Here is a 20,207-nt window from a genome sequence, read left to right on the forward strand (position 1 = left end):
CTAGGGAGGTCGGGGAGTTGTTAACCAGTGAGCAATAGATCTTAGAGACTCCTCCCTACCCAAGGCCACCCATCAGGATTTGGGCATCTAGGGGACAAAATTCTGGGAATATGGTGCCTGCAGGTGTGTAGGGTGTAAGGGCGTATTTATAGAACTTGGTGGGGTGCAATGAATATGAGTTTTGTAGGTCTTGGAAGGAGCATAGGTGGTTTCCCCTCCACACGTCTCCAAGTTGTAAAAAAAACATCAGGTCCCACTTCCGAAAGCCCTCCAGTGCTCCCACCTCACTGAGCCAGGTGCCCCTCCACAAAGGTGCCTGCAGTGTGACTTTGGTATCCCACTGTGTGTATCTCAACGCTGAGCGACAGGCATCGCTTGGATCTGAGAGAACCTGAGTCTCTAATTTCACCCCAGAGGCCGGGTCAGACCAACCGCCGGTAAACCAATCGTGTATCACTAGGAGGTGAGTAGCTACATAGTATAGGAAGAGGTTGCTCATGCACAGTCCTCAATCATACAGGGCCTTTTGACAATGGGTGAGGGCCAGGGCCATTCACAGTCTCGAGCCACCCCAAAGGAATGCCGTGGCCATGTTGTCTAGTTCCCGAAACCATCCGCGAGAAAGCTGAAGTGGAAGATTCTGGATTATATATAGGAATCGGGGGAGTACCATCATCTTAAATAAGGCAACCCTTCCCATCGGGTTAAGTGGAAGGGACTGCCACTTGCGGAGGCCAGCTTTTGTTCTCTGACTAATGGGCTTAAGTTGAGCTTCCCGATGAGTTCCGGGAGCAGCGCGACCCAAATGCCTAGGTATTTAAAGGAAAGGCGCCTTAGCGTCTTATGGGGATTGTCATCTGCCAATCTATGCAGTCCCTTGACGTGTGGAGAGGCACCATTGTTGATTTGGTCGGATTCAGGCGCTGGCCTGAGGCAGCTTCAAAGGAGCTGGAGGCACCTAGGGCCAGAGCGGGCCGGGTCTGCAAGGAAGAGCAGAACATCATCCATGTACAGTGCGATGCGATCTTCGTTTGCGTCTCGCCAGTGTCAACCCTGGATCTGCGCGTCCGCACAGTTATGACAGGCTAGTGGCGCAATCGCAAGGGCAAAAAGGAGGGGCGACAGGGGGCACCCCTGTCTCGTTTCTCTTCGGATTGTGAAGACGTCTGAAAGAGCTCCGTTGATGAGCACCCGTGCAAAGGGGAGTATAGCACACGCACTAGACTGCGGAAGTGTTGCCCAATGCCTGCCGCCTTGAGCACCTCCTCCAGAACCCACCAATCGACAGTGTCGAAAGGTTTTTAGAAGTCAATCAATAGAAGGGCAAGGTAGGGGGCGAGAAGTTGGCGGTGGGCCAGTACCAAGTGAAGGCGCCGTCGGCAGTGCCTCGCACTGCGGAGCGGCATGAAGCCGCATTGATCTGGGTGGATGAGGCTGTTGAGGACCGGCTTAAGGTACGTGGCAAGGATCATTGCATACATTTTAATTTCAATGTTTATTAAGGAGATCGGCGGTATTCTAAACAGGGGGTTGCGTTTTGGCCACAATCTTTGCCATATACGTTTCTGGCAGGAAGGCTTCCCTTTCGACCACCTCTTTATATAGTGCATGGAGGTGGGGTATCAGGGTGTCACGGTGTGCCGCGTAGTATTCCGTTTTGAACGCATCAGGCTTCCCATTTGCGGCCAAGGAAATATCGCTCCTATTTCTTCCATTGAAATAGGTTGGTCTAGTTGGGTAGTTTCTGACTCTAATAGTTGGGGAAGGAGAGTAGAGTCTAGTCGCATTGACCTGGGGTCTAGGCCCGGGACTGATACGCGGAGTAGAGCCGGGAGTAGTACTCCGCAAAAGCTTGGGCAATGGAGGTAGCTGTGCGATGGGTTTGACCTTGCTGGTCAAGAATCTCCAGGACTTTCCAGTTTCCCAAAGATTGGGAGGCCAACCAGTGGGGTAGTTTACCATTTTTATCCCCCCCGGCCAAAAACGAGGGCCACGGAGGACCTCCAAATCAGCTTCGCCGATTCCAGCGATAAGTGTTTTATTTCTTCCTTTAGTAGCTCGAGCTGTCCGCTTCACCTCCCTCCCTCCCAGTTGTGGCCCGTTCCAATCGCGTCGCCTGGGCCTCCAGGAGGGAGAGTCGGCTCTCTTGCGCCAGTGGCTTGGCTTTGAGATGCCCCTTGACGAACCCCCGGATCGTGACTTTGCCGGTCTCCCTCAGCGCGCCCTGAGAGAGGGCTCAGTTTTGGTTAGCAAGAAAGTATTGAGTTCTTCCCCGATTGTGTTCCGAAACTTGTCATCTTGGAGGAACCAGGCGTTGAACCGCCAGAGAGGACGCAGGGTGCCGGTAAGGCCCACCACTTTGAGGAGGAGGGGAGAATGGTCCAATATGCTGCAGGGGAGAATACGGATATCCATAACCACGCGACAATCAGGGGCTGGCATGAATAGTAAATATGCTGCAGAGGCGTAAGAGTATTGCAGCGTTCTGGGGTTCCATGTCTTCCAGACGTCGCAGAACCCCATTTTGTTGCCCATTCTGTTACTCGCTTAGCATGCTATGTCCTGTGTGTGGATGGTGTGCCGGTGGCGTCTTTAGCTGGTTGCATGACTGTGTTAAAGTCACCTCTGATCACTGTCAGACCTGGGGGAAGGGGGGAGACAGTGTCTACCACGGCACTCAGGGTGGGTGTGAGGGTTGCCAGAGGGACATAAAGCGAGACCAAGTTGCACTGGGGAAATAGTACCATGTATTTATGGTGCTAAGAGGTCGAAGCCTGTATCAGAAAGCACTATGAATATGTGCCATTAGTTTTAAAAATATATTACACACAGTATACGGTTACACTGTATAAATAGACTGTCGCGAAATAGGCAAAAATATTATTTAGATGTTCTTTAAAAACATGTTTTTAATAAGACCCAGCCTGTACCTAGTATAAACTTTTTACAGGTTTCCATTAAAATGACAAAGTCTGTATTCCATCAATTAAAGTCTTTTCTGATTAACCAATTTACATTTCTTTCAGGTAGCAGGCACCTTGGGGAAAAGGCTTGTTTCTTTTTCAGCTGCCTCTATCTTCTCTCACTTTACAGTAGATGAGACACCCCCCTTACCCCTCTTTCCCTTTCAACCGGTAGGAAGTGTTTCAGGAACACTTGTTTTTTTTGTTCTAAAAAAGTATGGGAAATCTTTTGACCACATTAATAAAGCTTGGTAATGTTGTTCCCTTACCCACTTTGAGCTCTGCATGTGTAACTGTACAAGCCGCCATAAGTAAATGAATATGTTTTACTGACCTAAAACACGTATTTGGAATCCAGGTCGTCTCTATGGTAGTGTAATAATTGCTAACAGTATACATTGAAGTTTTTTGCCACTTCCTACACACTACATGCCAGTGTCCCACTTTTGTGGTGCCATACATGGTGCTGGATCTACTGTGGTGGAAAGCCATGACTGCACCCAGAGAGGGTGACATCTGGGGCAGGAATGTGGCCTCCACCTAAAAGCGGGCAACTCTCCAAGCAGGAGAGGAGTGGTATGGGTGTTTACACTAACTTACAGCTTGGAATGTAGCGCTGTTGGCGCACAGAAAACAAAAAACAAAGTAACATCTCCACGCACTGCAGAAAGTTTATTGGGTTGCGCGACCATAAGTACATCTATGCCTTTGTGTTCAAGGATCCCTGTCCCCGTACATAGGTGATCTCACCACAATAGGCTCTCCACAGGATCCTTCAACTGTCTGCAAGTCATAACGTCAGTCATTATTGAGTTTTTAAATTCAGTTAACTGGGCCGTCGGTTATGTGCATCATACACTTTTCGTTGGGCATAGGGGCTGAAACATAGGTGTCTCTAACCATACTTTACAAGCTGGCCCACTTGTCTTTTTTGCTCTCCCCTTGTGGGCCACACAAGTTTCTCACTTTTCTCCCACTTCTTTTGTTCAACAAATGCATGCATGTTTGAGTAGAGGAAATGTTGCTCTGGGAGCCCCTTACGTGGATTTACCAAGTGCAATTCCTTCAAGCTCAAAATCTTAGTTCATGAAGAGCAAGAACAATCGGAGCAGCGCACCTCTTTTAGTAAAAAAATAAAAACACGACATCAGTCAAGCCGTTGGGAGGTGGGATCCCCTAAACCTTTTTTTAGTTAAGGGGATTCCACCTGTCACAAGGGGACAGTCCATGTTGGGTCCTCCCAATTTCGTGACACGAGCCAAACTAATCACCACAATGAAGCAACGGAAGTACTGGTACCGTAAGTGGCAGGTAGTATAGTCTTTTAATGATCACTATATTTTTTCCCTCTAGGAGCTGACGACCTCTCAGAAGAGTGGTGGGAATTTGTTGCAAATGATGTACGAGAAGCCAGACCGGTGGTCGTTTACATTTCAGGCGTATGCGTGCCTGAGCAGAATCCGGGCTCAGCTCAATGCCTTCAATGGGAAGATTAAAGACGTGGAAAAGCCTGTGCTGTTCTTTGAGCGATCAGTTTATAGTGATCGGTGAGTTTAACATTTGAGTTCGTTGTGCTTGATATTGTGGGTGGGTACTCACTTGGAAGGGAGATGGGAACCATTTTATGTTCCCCATATTTTCAGAGTTCTGGAAAGATTGACGGGTTGAGAATTGGTAGGCTCTTTCTCTGGACTATTTCAACACTGTTGAGCTCTCCAAGCCTTTCATTGAGGCAGGCTTCTCAGAAGTCACAACTGCGCTTTTACAAGTTTCTGTAGTCACTCTGGTTTCTGCTAACCTATTCCATGTTACAATATCCAACCAATTTATTGAGGACTGCCTTAGGAACAGAGACTTTCAGGAATCCGAATTGCCAACCCTTTTGACTTGACTCACCGGAGTTAAATGGCCGACTTCTTGCTCCAGTGGTTTATGTGCTTCTGCAATAGCTTCTTTGTAGGCTAGATACAACCTGGGAATGCCAAGTATCCCTTTAGGACTTAATCCTGAAGCGCACAAAAGGTGTAATTATAAGCCATCTCAGTTGCACTGTGGGAGCTAGAAGTCAAAATGATTTGTCTTCTTAAGATGATCACTGAAAACCTTGGCCGGTTGATTGTCACCTATAAAATTTGAAATGTTGCTGGAAAACATTGACATACCGCGTCGCATTTTCTTTTAGGTAAGATTTTAGAAATTGGACTCGAGTGTAAATAGAAATGTGCGATGCAAGTTAAATAACGAGCAGAATGCAGTAGAAATCTTTTTGTTTCTGATATCTTTGATTGTTCTGTTTGAGGTGTGGTGCAGCGGCCAGGGCAGCTGACTTCGGAGCATAGGGTTCACGGTTCAATCCCGGCTCTGGCGGCAGCTTAGCTCAGCACCATGTGACTCTGGGCAATAGCTCACTTAATTTCCACAGACTGCCCCCAGCGCCTTGAGACCCGTAAGGGTGAGTAGTTTGCACTTTACAAATATGGATTCATTTTATTTCTGAAGGTGATGAATGTTCGAAAACACCGGATCTAAAAGGTGACCTGCTAGGTGTGTGGGACCTCTCACTAACTGACACATCTGCAATGATGCCAATTCATCCATTAATTCATGAGCTCCAGTGTCATTGAGTTGATCAAAGTGAAGATTTAGATCACCAGTGACAGTCAAATTGGATGATTTTAGTGCTAAGGAAGTTAACTGATTAACCAAAGTGTTCTGAAGGCTTTGGCCAAAGCCGGGATTCTGTAGATAAGAAGACTTAAGAGGGTGACATTTTTGCTCACAGTGATGTAGAATAAAACATTTTCGCAACCTAAAATAGGGTCAGGTGCCAGGCTGCAGCTCACTGTTTTATAAACGATGGCTAAACCACCCCCTGTGCCTGTGGTTCTATCACATCTAATGATGCTGTAGCTGGGGGGCAGCGCCAGAAGAGCTTCGGTAGAGATGTCAGGGCCGAGCCAAGTTTCTGTGAGGAACAAGATGTCAGGTAGACAGTCTTGAATTAGATCATATATCTCAGCGTGGTAGCAGACCAAAGGGCGGCAGTTAATGGCACGTTGCATCTGTTTCAGGCAGGGACGGTTCTAGGATTTTTGGGGCTCTGGGTAGAAGGGGAACATGCGAGGCCGCTCTAATTTGAGTACAACTTCATGCATTCTCTCAATAGATGATTCTGCTCCTGAAGCTGCTTTGTACAGACCCCTCTGTGGGTAGCAGCCCCGCCGCCACCCTATCTCAGCCTTCCACAAGCCTCTTTTACAGCTCATAAAGGGCTGGTTGCTTATCAGCTGCTGGGGAACTAAACTGCAGGACAATGGGTGTCCCATGGTGCCTCTGTATGCGCAGCAGGGCAGGAGGCCTGATTCCAGGACAAACATACAGAATGTGTCTCCTTGCGACTGGGCCCATTGGAGGGCGAGTCTCACCTCGCTACACCATAGCTGCTTGGCCTTGGGGAGGTTGGGGTCCCCTTCTGTGGGCACAATTGAAACGCAACACCTCTCTCTGTTGGATTGGTGTGTGTCACAGCATGTGCTGTGGCCTGGCTGTGTACACCTTATCGGTGGACGGATTTCAGGCCCCTGGCAGCTGACCATGCTGCCAATGACAAGTGCAGGGCCCCTTATTGGTGGGCTGAGTGCGGGCCCCTGGCAGCCGACCATACTGCCAATGCCAAGTGCAGGGCCCCTTATTGGTGGGCTGAGTGCGGGCCCCTGGCAGCTGACCATACTGCCAATGCCAAGTGCGGGGCCCCTTATTGGTGGGCTGTGTGCGGGTCCCTGGCAGCTGACCATACTGACAATGCCAGGTGCGGGCCCCTCATCGGTGGGCTGTGTGCGGGCCCCTGGCAGCTGACCATACTGCCAATGCCAAGTGCGGGGCCCCTTATTGGTGGACTGAGTGCGGGCACCTGGCAGCTGACCATACTGCCAATGCCAAGTGCCGGCTAACTCTTGGAATGAGGTCTGTGAATGCTCTACTTACTGAAGGTTAAGGTGAAACAATGCATGAACAAAACAGAATCCATATTAAAGTTTTAGTGTATGGTGCTTAAATAAGATTATCTAATGGAGTCTTTGTAAGAATTGTAGCGACATTTGTGTGCATTTCCCATGTTTTCCTCGTAGGTGTCAGAAGAAGAGAAAGGATAGTTTTGTGAACTCTGCAACATGACGTGAATTTGTGTATGTGTGTGCAGTAACCTTGGTTAATATGTTTAGAACCCCCTCCAAAATGCAGACATTTCGTATTTCAAGGATTTAGGCCCAGATCTCTGCACTGGGGTGAATGTATGACATTGTTCTGCATTCTGTCCATCTACTGTTGTTTTTGCATTTCGTATTTCAAGGCACAGAATGACAGACTAACCTTGAAAATTATGTTGAAATATATTTATACCCATTACAAGTCACTTATATCTGTGGCCAAAATAACCAAAGCAATTCATTTTTTTGCTTTTTTAAGGTACATATTTGCATCTAATTCATATGAGGGGGACTCCATGAATGAAACCGAATGGACAGTGTATCAAGACTGGCACGAGTGGATGAACAACCAGTTTGGTTCGGCCCTTGAACTGAATGGTATCATTTATCTCCGAGCAAGCCCAGAGGTGAGGAAACGCGTCATCATGGGCCAGAACAACTAAACACATAGCAAGTTAAAATATTAAAACACATAACTATGGCCTCCACTAGGATGCCATTATTGCACCGTCTATTGGCATAAACTATCACTGACTATATTTAATCAGAACATTATAATCCACCAGGAGGTGGGTGAATGCAGGTAAAACAAGTTCCTTGGCATGGATGTAATGTTTCTCCATGGCTTGCAATCAACTAATTATATGTGGGGTTTTGGGAACTTTATTTGTTGCGACACTCATTCTCCTGCACATCTAATTCACATCTAAAATCCTTAGTATTATCTATATACTCACTCACTATACTCAAGTGTGTGGCCTGTAACCAAGCTGCATTAAGAATTGGATATTGGTTTTGGAACTTTACTGCAAATATACTTTCATTGAATTTCATAGGTTAATATTGTTACTGCAGGTGAGTTCTCATTCCAAAGAGGATTTAATGTATGGGGAAAAACATACAATAGAACTTGCACTTATTTAAGTAGGTAAATGTTGCGTTCACCATTCTGGCCTTTTATAATTCATCTAACTTATCGATTATCACTTTTTGTTTAATTTTTTAATTTTATTATTATTTTAATAATCCTCTTCAAAAAACATTATTTTAATAATCAGCACCAACTCGAGCACAGTATTACAACAGCGCATTAACACGGACACCACATGTCTGGGTGGAGCGGGGCGAGAGGGTCATCAAGGAATCTCGGAAAATATCTCTATGATAGGTTTCACCCCATGGTTTTGAAGTCTTTTCATGGTCCCCACAGCTTGTTGAACTTCCATGGACAATCCCGAGCTTTGTACGCTGTGTTTTCAGCCTGTGTGCACCTGTTTAGGCTGGTCTTCCAAGGAGCAAGTATTGGTGGCTCTCCACTTCTCTAAATATGTGCAATGTCTCTTCTGGCCAATGCAAGTGCTACGTTACAAAATTACCTAGCATATTTGGACCCCATATGCCCTTCCCAGTATTACCACCCTGGCTACAGTCCCTACTTTTTCTTCTGGAACCTATGAGATGCACCAACCCACACACCAAGTGCTAGTAGTCCTGCACTTCCACATTGTGTGTATAAATGATCTTGATTATAGTTTTGTTTTTTGAAGCTATGTGTTGTAACTTACCAGACGTAGCCGAGTTGTGTCTTTGTAGTTCCTTTATTAGACTTGGTTGCAGGATGGTAATCATGTACATCAGCCTGGTAATCCATGTACTACAGCTGATAGTCCAGATACAACAGCCCCACCAGAAGCAGCCTGCCTGCTGCTCAGCCCATCTCCAACTGTCAAACCTCACCACACAGGCACCCAAGCATTCCATGCATCACAGTCACACCAACATTCCACTCAGAACACTCACACTAGCTGAGCAGCTAGGAGCCAGGTAAACTGGGATAAACATAAGTAAATAAGCAGGATATAACACTATGTTTGCTCTGTTGAGCATGGTGAACGGCCACAAACATACCCTTGTGTTTTTTACTGCTATTTGGTGATGTGACTGTAACAGCTGAAGAAAGGGCTTCACTCTCTCAGCCTTAAACTGAGGCTAAGCCGATCTGATCACTTTGAATAATATTAAGTAGGTGAAGGGGGGCACCTGGAATAGCAAATGTTTTATAATTGATTAACTCAGTATTGATCTAGTGTCTTCACATTGCCATTATGTGAACCCTTTTTACTCAGGTGTTGCATACATACTTGTAAATCGGAAGGGTTCAATGTTGGCCTTATAAACAATGGTGCACACTAACGAGTTTGGGTGTCATGTTCACCTGTTTATCTTTTAACTGGGCAGCTGAAAGTGTACCATCTGCAGCGTTCTTCTGTGCTCAGATACAGTTATTTACAAAATATAAATTTGCTGCTTTCATGCACTTTTCAGAGTATGTATTCACAAGACATCCTTATATGTGGTAGATATGTTGAACAGTCACAGTTCTCGGTTTGAGAGCAAGGTTATAGAATATTTATATATAAATACTTCACTCATTCTCCATTATTTTGGTCAATGTGTTAGTCCAAAATTTTTATTTTCATGACAGAACTTAGATGACACAGCATTCTTTCCAAGTGCAGATCTTCGGGGACTTTATATGTGCCCTGATATATATCATTTTTTCCCCATTCAGCACTCCATATTCTCAGTCACACTTGGCATTTTTGTCATTCACACTTTCAAGGGATTCATATGGGTAAATTCAATTCTGTGCAGTTCACTGTTGCAATTCCTGGTGCTTCACCCACATTTCTAGCTAACTTCGGAACGCTCATCCACAGCCTTCATTAACCACAGGAGTAGTTAATTTTACAGAAACTCTTATTTGGTTCCATAAACCCTGGGGCCTCTTCCTGAAATAGTTGATGAGAGTCCTGGGTAATTTATGAAATGTATGTTATCATAGCAGATAAACTGTACTATGGATGTTACCCAGGTTACCCATAACACTGTTATATCCTGGCCAGTGCCCCTTCTGGCCTACACTTGCACTTCTCTGTTCTTCAGCGTCCATCTTTCCCTTCTCCTTTCAACTGACACTTTCCCTTCTCCCCACCATTGCTGACATCCGAGGAGCTCAGCCCTCACAGGCTCTAGAATCATCTGCACAGCAGTGCTTACATAGAGGTATGACCCACAACAGAGATCTACAAATTACAAGAAACCCTGAACAATTTAACACTTCTTTTGTGCAGACCTGAATAACAATATATAGACTGGTTTAGTATTCCCTCCTGCTGCAGTATCTACTCTTCTAGCATTGAGGTACGTTAACCTAAGTCCTATTGTGTTGGGTTTCTTACTATAGATGAACAGTATCCTGTAACTGGACCGAAGAGAATCATAATATTTTGGATGAGGAAATACTAAATGATGGCAGTGCAACACTTTTAAAGTCGTTTTTCACTGTGACAAGGCTGGTTCTCCAATAAAAAAGCACTGGTTTACATTAAAACACCCTATAATGCTTAACTTCATTTTGAATTTTGGAAGTAGCTAGAAAAATGATTCAAGGACTCATTTTAATAGTAAATTAAAATCCAACTTACTTCATAAAAGGAAGACTGTGTTCAGACATTGGGCAAAAATAAAGTGCCAAGCTGTGATGTGCTTCATATTCGTTTCCATATTGACCTTAAGTTTATTAACTGCTTGGCAAAATTATCCATTCACTTCCTTAACTTCACTTCCTTAAGTCAGTCATAGTCACTTAAATCATGGTGCAATTGCATGTCCTATTCTTGTTTCACTGGGTGAGGACTCCACGTTATGTTCTACCTCTGGAGCAAAACCACCTCGTAATTGTGATGCAAAGGTTTATGTGAAAGCAACACCAAATTGGTTTTATAGACTCCCATAGGTAATCCAGGTAAATCTGGCTGTATAAGGAGTAGATGTACGTGGTTGGCCATTTGTGCTCTCCTGTCCCATAAAGTGATTTTTTACTCTTAGATAGGTTACCCACCAAGGCAAATAAATGAGGCTAGAACTGCATAAATGCTAACGGGAGAAAGCAGACTTACATATGTGACAGATGGCATGTGCCTTTTTGGATATGAGTGAAAGAGTGGCGGATTTCCCTTCTTTTACTAGCAATGTTAAAATTATTCATTACACCACATTGCATCAGGACCCAAGTTTAGTGGCTCAGACACTGTTGTGTTATCATCAGCACTTGCTGTTGGACTGTGCCCAGCACATGCCTCACAGACTTCTGCCATTATGCAGACAGCCAGCCACACATGTTTGATGGGCACCCTTAGTTTTGAAGCTATACCACAGAGCTATATTACCATTCAGTTGTCATCGTCCTGAGTCCTGTACTTTATTTCGTTACGGTTATTCTTTCCATAGAAAACGTTTTTATCCTTAAAATAATTGTGATGTAGGACATCTTTATACAGCGGCGCAAACTTTTGTACGGCAACCACTTTGTTTCAGCCCTTCCTATCCAGTTTCTCACCCTTTTCTCATGTTTTCTGTAGCAGAAATATTTGCCTATTGTGTGTACTTGTCCACCTGTTTAAATGCAATTCCTCTTGAAATTTCATATATCCTGCAGATTAGGACTTCCACTTTTGAAGTTAAAATGCCTTTTCTGTGTTTTTTTAAAGAATCTTGGTGGATACCTGCACACTTCTAGCCTAATTTGCGAAGGATCCTATGCCAGGATAAATACTCTTGTAAATCGGGGAACAAGTTCTACTGCAGTTTTACAACAAAACTGACCCTCTTTTAATCTAGCAGGCAGTCATTAATGTAGACGGTGCTTTTGAGACCGAGTGCATCCTTGGAGAGGCTGTTATTTGCCCTTCTAGGGTCCTTACCAGTACACCATAGAAACAAGATAGCTTTTAAAGTCTGCTAGGAAAGATCTTACTTTGCTTTCTACTACAAAGGAGCTGCCTACAATATCCCCACTTGTCATTTCAGTTGTTGCTAAGTTAAATGACCTCCCACCCCAGTTTCTTTATAGATCAGATACTTTGGAAATTGATTGGTTTATGTTGTGCAACATTAATAAATTCATGCCATACTCACCTGTGTTTGCTTTTTCTACAAGGCATGCAAGAGCAGAATTTACACGCGAGGGCGGGACGAGGAGCAGGGAATACCCATTGAGTACTTGGAGAAGCTGCACTACAAACACGAGTGCTGGCTGAATCACCGGACACTCAGGTAAGCGCCAGGTGCATCTTTTTTCCGTTTTTGGTCACGTTTGTGATTTATGCATTAGTAGTTTATGTTTTTTTTTGCAGATGGACTGTAAAACAACAAGATCCAACATGTTGTGGTTTCAATATCAAATACTAACCAAATGGCATTTCTCTTTTTTTTAACCTTCGCAGGACAGACTTTGACTATTTGCAAGACGTACCCATCTTAACGTTGGATGTCAATGACGATTTCAAAGGAGACAAGGAGAGATCCGAGACTTTGATAGAAAAGGTATGTCACCTAGGTGGGCATAAGGGGATGTACTTAAATCAGATTTTCCATAATTCCTAGTGATGTGAAAAGTGTCCCGACCTAGTATTTGTCGTCGATTCAACTAAAAGTCATCGATACACAGCTTAACCATCAGCAAACATGCCCAAAACAGTTTTTCACATTGTTTGACCATTTGTGGCTTGACATACCCAGGATGCTGCAATGGTTTTCACTCAGCCACAGTGTTGGTAGGAAGTCTCTGCATGTGGTGACATCACTCAGGCTACGCTGCCATCAACAGTTTATCTAACCTTGGGTTCTGGGGCTGCGGGCTGCCCGATGTAAAGTGCTGTTTCATCCTCCTCTTCCCAGCACTTATAGCCTCCCCTCATCCCACAAGATGATCAATCACCTGCTATTTCTTACCTTCCAAATAAGCTGAGGGCACACGTAAGTGCAAAACTGACAAAGCACATATCTACAGTGCTATACAAAAATAGGTAAACATACCACGCAGATAGTGTGTATATTTAAATTGAGGAAAAGTAGGTCGCACACCGCTCGTCACACCAGCAAGTTGCCCCAAAGGACTGTGGGAAATGTAGTGGCGACGGCGGGTACGCCTATGCCACAAAAAGTAAATAGAACAGTATGTGTATGCGTTAGCCATCCCTGGACACGTGTTTCGAGGTAGTTGCCTCTCGTCAGCAGGGAGCAGGTCAGTGTAAAGGGGTGCCGCGTGGACTGCCAAATGTAATTAAAAGCAGGTCAAGTACCTCTCCTGGCGCGCAGGTGCAGACTCAAGGCTCGTCAGCCCGTTGGCTTAAGGAAGCCGTTTAAATTGAGGAAAAGTAGGTTGCACACCGCTCGTCACACCAGCAAGTTGCCCCAAAGGACTGTGGGAAATGTAGTGGCGACGGCGGGTACGCCTATGCCACAAAAAGTAAATAGAACAGTATGTGTATGCGTTAGCCATCCCTGGACACGTGTTTCGAGGTAGTTGCCTCTCGTCAGCAGGGAGCAGGTCAGTGTAAAGGGGTGCCGCGTGGACTGCCAAATGTAATTAAAAGCAGGTCAAGTACCTCTCCTGGCGCGCAGGTGCAGACTCAAGGCTCGTCAGCCGCTCGTCACACCAGCAAGTTGCCCCAAAGGACTGTGGGAAATGTAGTGGCGACGGCGGGTACGCCTATGCCACAAAAAGTAAATAGAACAGTATGTGTATGCGTTAGCCATCCCTGGACACGTGTTTCGAGGTAGTCGCCACTACATTTCCCACAGTCCTTTGGGGCAACTTGCTGGTGTGACGAGCGGTGTGCGACCTACTTTTCCTCAATTTAAACGGCTTCCTTAAGCTAACGGGCTGACGAGCCTTGAGTCTGCACCTGCGCGCCAGGAGAGGTACTTAACCTGCTTTTAATTACATTTGGCAGTCCACGCGGCACCCCTTTACATTGACCTGCTCCCTGCTGACGAGAGGCAACTACCTCGAAACACGTGTCCAGGGATGGCTAACGCATACACATACTGTTCTATTTACATTTTGTGGCATAGGCGTACCCGCCGTCGCCACTACATTTCCCACAGTCCTTTGGGGCAACTTGCTGGTGTGACGAGCGGTGTGCGACCTACTTTTCCTCAATTTAAACGGCTTCCTTAAGCTAACGGGCTGACGAGCCTTGAGTCTGCACCTGCGCGCCAGGAGAGGTACTTAACCTGCTTTTAATTACATTTGGCAGTCCACGCGGCACCCCTTTACATTGACCTGCTCCCTGCTGACGAGAGGCAACTACCTCGAAACACGTGTCCAGGGATGGCTAACGCATACACATACTGTTCTATTTACATTTTGTGGCATAGGCGTACCCGCCGTCGCCACTACATTTCCCACAGTCCTTTGGGGCAACTTGCTGGTGTGACGAGCGGTGTGCGACCTACTTTTCCTCAGTGTGTATATTTAACCTCGTGCTTTTTAGACAGCATTTTATTTTTCAGTTGTGAAGCTTTGGTCAGTGAGTGGCCTCCAAATCCTTCTAGGTGGCTTCTTTTAAAAAACACCCAGTGCAGACGCTGCAGAAAGTAATTTAAAAATTCAACAAAAGGCGGATGTCTAAAATGGCTGACCTGGATGTGTGAATATATTGAGGCTGGTCAAGTAAAATAATGTTCTGCAATGTGGGTCAGCTTGCCTTGTTGCTCATTGGGCTTCGTCCAGTCGGTCAATCCCTGGTGGCTTTGCATGTTCACTTTATGTTAATTTGCTGATCTTGCTCCTTCCCTTTCAACTTTTCTTTTTTATTGTACTTTTGGAAATACAACTATTATGTTGAGGAATGTATGGACTTTTGAAACACAACTGAACAGTCATGCCACTATGCTGAGCACTTTGGCATGTCCTCCATGGAACCAGAATGCTTTTTTCCTCTTAATGGGTCTCCACTCGTTGCCCAGTTTTCAACATCACAAATGAGGTGGCTCAAGTTCTCTTCTCATCTAGTGATTGAGACCGTTTAGAAATGGGTTTTAGTTAGTGTCTCCGGGAGTGAGGTGGCATATCATTGAAAGATTCACACAAATATCCATTTATACCCACTTCCTGCCATTCCAAGCAGCCATTTGGCTGATGGTTCCGAAATAACAGTGAATGTTCTTTAATCCCATGTCCTACTTGCCATTTCAGGGTTTTGGCTTTTAGTGTGTGTCTAGCAACCCTGTACGTTTACGTTTTGCACACCCGTTTATCCTTTTAGTTGCCACAAGATAAGTAATAGGAAGAGGTGTTCTTTCCAGGATAAACTGATTCATGTGTCTCTTCCTTTTGCAGGTCAAGGAATTTATAAGCACACTGTAAAAGGCAGTGAAACTTTCTATTCAAGATACCAACATGATTGGGGCTTGCTGAATGAAGTCATTTTTCTGCTTTGGAGAACAGGAATTTTATGAACTTGGTACTTGTGACGTACATCCCATGAAGTTTGAAGAATAACTGTATTTATTATTGATGCAAAGGTGAACAAGATGATTTTTGAGTGCAAGAAAGAAAGGCCCAATTTTCCCTTTTTGCAGGATTTCCTCTTTTGAGTATATATCTTTGATGCTTCTCAGACGTTATTTTGGTTGTTTTTGATTACCTTAAAAGCTGCTTCCTAGAATTTGGGAGCCTTTTTTGTACATTTCAAAGGTTTTATATAGGAGAGAGTTCATAGTTTTTTCTCGAAACAATTTTAAATCCCCTTCAGATTATGTGCGTACACGTTTTGTAAAGGTTGGCAACATTATTTACCTCTAACAAAATCACCTACTCCCCTTCTTCATATACTGGTTTTGCCTTTTGTTTCATCCAAAACTCGCATGGCCGTAGTTCGTACAGAAAGGGTGGCAGCAGTGGCCCACTAGGCATGAGGTGTGACGACATTGTACACTTCATGTTGAGTGGGCGCACAATCGGGTTTAATTCGATGTTTTCTCAACTAAGTGGAACAGTGGTGTTCAGTAACGCCTAAAGTGCCAAGGAAATCGCCACGTGTAGGTATGACAAAGTATACCAGTTACTTCACACAGATGATTACCTGACAGTGAAACGCCTGCAGTTGTCACACATCTCCGCAAGAAGTCTGTCTGTGAGAGTTATGCTTAAATACATGCTCAAAGATTTTGCTGTGAGTTGATGTCACTCACTCTTGTAGTACTTAGTGATTGCTACTAAATTCCAAGAGTAGACCAGACTTACTCCTTCAATAGTAATCCAAGAGCATTACAAAAATAGTCACAGTAGATGCTTTTAATAGGGCTCCCGGATCTTTCGATCGCCCTGGTCCTCAGATCTGACCTTTAACTTGAAGCAACTATTGCTCGAAACTTACGATTTCAAATGGCAATGTGCAGGACCATCCAGTTTAGATAACAAACAGTGTTGTTTTCCTAATTCTGCATCTCAAATAATCCCCAACAATAAATAGACAGTCTAGAACAGTGATTCTCAAAGTGCGGGCCACTGGCAGCCCGGCAGGCCATCTCCTGCGGCCGGCAGATCTTCCTGACCCACCCTGGTACGCTGGGAGCTGCAGCGGAGAAAGCTGCTTTAGTGCTGTTTTTTTATTGCTAGTGTTAGCCAAGCAACATCGTTTTGTAATCCTGGGCATGCTTTCTTTAGTAAGTGAAGCTTGTTTTATGAGCAGCGCTGACCTGCTCATAAAAAAGCTGAAATGAATGTAAAAACAAAGCCCAGAAACAAAAAAGCAATGTTGTATGGGTATGTTCTGTGCTATTTTACTATTGGGATTTGTTTCTATAGCCAAGCCAGCTCGTACTTTCTGCAAGGCAGTCCTGCTTATATTTGAAAAGTGCAAAGAAAGTATGGCCGGCCAGGGTCAGTGAGTGCGCAGAAGGGGCCAGGTAGCTAAAAAACCAAAATATTCTGTAGCTAAAATGGGGGCTTCCACCAACATGTAACTATATATAAAATGTAATACTTAACTGAATAAGCATTGACAAAGCCAATAGGCCATTTATGAGACCTATTGGTGTTGGCAATGATTTTTAGCTATGGTTTATATGCAGCATGGCTGAGAAAAATGTAATAAAAAAGAACCATTTCATGGCAGTCACGTCATTTTGTAGAAATTCACTACCATGGATGCTTGCGCCTACAAACTGAGGTGACGGACGGATTAGTAATAAAACGTTGCGTGAAATGCACATTTTTGGAATCCTGCTAATGTGCTTTTTGGTTTTTAAAAAACTCAAGCAAACTGGGGAGTGAGTTGGGGGTGAGGAGTGCAACTTCAGAGATAGGGCCTCCGAGGACACCCCAAACTGTACTTTTTGGCTCCATAGAAAATATTTGTGAGTACCTGTGGTCTAGAATGTTCCTTTGTTTGAGCTAAGCAGGACTTTTCAAATCCGTTGTAACATCTCTGGTTAGATGGTACCTTTAAATGCACGTCCACCACATTGTAGGCTTCTTGGCACTGAGTTTGGATACTGCATTACTTGATACAAACAGCCTACATCATAAGGTTACTTTTTATAAGGGCATACCAACAATGGTTAGTTATTCTCAATTGCTGTGCTGTAGAATCCTTTACTTTCGAATGTCCTAGTAATTTTTTTAAGGAATTTTGGTTTGGTAATCTTTATACCTCCTTCTCTCAATTCGACTAGCCATACACTTTGACATAAACATACCATCCGTGTAGCTAGCCATAAAACTGTTAGCTTCACAAAGAATGACAACCATCCTGTTCTGTGGTGCGATAGCAGAAACTGCACTTAAAGATGAGACTATTGTATAAAACTCGTCTCCAGTAACAGTTTGTAGTCTACTTAAAAAAAAAATATTTATTAAGGTCTTTGCTTGTTCTTTTAAAGATAACCTGGTTTGAAGACTTGTGCTTATTTTTTTTTTTTTACTCTTGGTATTTTATTGCTTGTATTTAAAAAACGTGGATCCTTGTGTGTTTGATAATTTGAGACTTGTGGTTCAGGACTACACCTTCATTATTAAAGGTTACCCGTATTCTTGGATCTCAGATGTATCAAACTGTTAATACACATTTTATTGATGTAGTTTTAATTTTGCTTGCATTTTGTTTACCAAAATAGATCTGCTATTTGCTTTTTTTTCTTCTACTTTCTATTGGTACTCTTTATATACAGGCAGCTTCATTTTTTTTGGGATATATCTGTAGCACTTAAACTGAAGGCATCACGGAACTTGGACAGCAGTATAAGTGGTTTAACCACTGTATTAATGCACTGAACAATGGGAATGTAAGTGAAAGTAGAATTTGAAATGTGAGCTTTTCTATTGTGACGAGCTAAATACTTGATATTAAGTGTGTGTTTTGTTTAATGTATTTTTTTTATTACACTTGTATGCTTATGGTAGAGGGAGCATTGCCCAAACTTTGTTTATTTGTGCACTTAATTCTTCTGGACAGTAATAACAAATGATAATGTCCAAAGTATGTTCAATAACACATATATTTTTCTGTGATCAGAACTTTTGTACAAATAAATCGTGTGGCTTGAACTAAAAAATGTTTTGTGTAATTTACTGTAAACATTGATATGCATAGGATTTTTCTTTTACACTGGAGTGCATTGCACCTTAGGGGTGAGCGAATTCCCTTCTATATATGCTTCTGTATCATCAATGTATCTGCCTTCTTTCAAAATGTTAGCGGAGTAGGAGATGATGTGATAATGGTCTGGTAAATCGATGTTTTACCGGCCCTCTTCATTGTACATTGCCTCGCATCACACCACCACGTGGGTTCTTTACATTTTTTGAACTTGCTCTTATATCCTGTGCTTTGCACCATGGGATGTTGGTGACACTTATGATTATTCTCCAATTCACCAGCTTTAGATATGTCTTGCGCTGGGGGAGCACATCTATACACTTTTTATTTTCAAACATAAGATGAGTTATCGCTCTTAAGAATTCCCAGCTTTACTAAGGTGTAAGACTCATAATGCTACTGATAATTCAGATTATCTGAAAGAGACTATTAGTTATGTATTCCTTACCATAGAAGTACCCCCAAGGCATCAGACTGGATCTGGAGAATTTTTCTTCAGCAGTATCCCTGTGCGTTAGTAGGTGGCGCCCGTCAACTCCGCATTCGGCGTTGGCGTCGTGATTGCCGGATTGAAGTCACGGTATCTACTTAGAAAAAAATAAGTGCCCATAAGATAATTAATTGGAAAGTGCAGGCCTTCACTCCCTTATGACAGATGACAAGACACTGGCATTTTTAAATACAGGTGATATTCTATGCATGCAAGAAACATGTTCAACTATCCCCATTCCAATTCCAGGGTTTCAAACTATCTATGTACCTGCACACAAGAAACATCTGTTTGGGACTTGCAATATATGTGAAACTAGACCTGCAAGTGAAAGTCAGAGAATGGACAAACAACTCCTGGGACATACAGGCAGTCAACATAAACGGACTTGCACTGGATGGAAGACCTAACTCAATATCGGTCATAAACTTGTACGTTAATCCCCATAGAGATACATAATTGGCTATGGTGAAGAACATCACTGAACGAATAAAGGCATTTCTATATGAGTATACAGGGAACCAGTGTATAATAGCTGGCGATTTCAATACCCGAAAACTAGACCAATTTGAAATAACACAAGGAGGTCAACAAAGAACGATTTTACAAGCTTGTCTCAGTGAATTCGATCTTGGGTTGGCTGCTCCAGACAGGTCCAAGGGAAGCACCTCGATCCACACTTATAAAGACCTTGAATTACATTGTCTTAAGTAAGGAAGGATTAAAAGGGTGCACAACCTACCAAGTGCAACAGAGTGAAAGTGACCATTATCCTATCATCATAGAACTCAACATAGGTGCAAAGGTTCACAACAAACACAACCCAACTGGTTGCATGCTTGGAAAAAACACGGGCCTGCTGACAAAAAATAATTAAATGGGGTCAAGACAGCATGAATAACTACGAAGGCTGGAAACAAACTCGTACAACGTGGACATGGGAACATGTAGCAAAAATGGTAAAGAATTGGCCCTCACTGCTAGATAAGCTCCACGCGTCATTAGTGCCTCAAAAACGCAGACCACGGCAAGTAGTGCCCAAAAAGGGTTAGTCGCTTCAACTCTCCGAGACACAGAAGCTTCTAGAGAGCAAAAG

General features: G+C 43.8%; 1 protein-coding gene across 1 annotated transcript in view; it reads left to right on the forward strand.

Annotated features, from left to right (window-relative positions):
• Window positions 1-18,577, forward strand: part of DCK (deoxycytidine kinase) — a 30,781-nt gene extending 12,204 nt beyond the window's left edge. The window contains exons 3-7 of the mRNA XM_085640997.1: window positions 4,317-4,510; window positions 7,428-7,575; window positions 12,171-12,286; window positions 12,457-12,556; window positions 15,360-18,577. Coding sequence (XP_085497123.1) covers window positions 4,317-4,510; window positions 7,428-7,575; window positions 12,171-12,286; window positions 12,457-12,556; window positions 15,360-15,386 — 585 coding nt within the window. The 3' untranslated portion in view covers window positions 15,387-18,577. The remainder of the gene's footprint in view (window positions 1-4,316; window positions 4,511-7,427; window positions 7,576-12,170; window positions 12,287-12,456; window positions 12,557-15,359) is intronic.
• The last annotated feature ends 1,630 nt before the right edge of the window (window positions 18,578-20,207 follow it).

The sequence above is a fragment of the Triturus cristatus genome, chromosome 2_2 (assembly GCF_964204655.1).
Source record: "Triturus cristatus chromosome 2_2, aTriCri1.1, whole genome shotgun sequence".
Taxonomy (NCBI): Eukaryota; Metazoa; Chordata; class Amphibia; order Caudata; family Salamandridae; genus Triturus; species Triturus cristatus.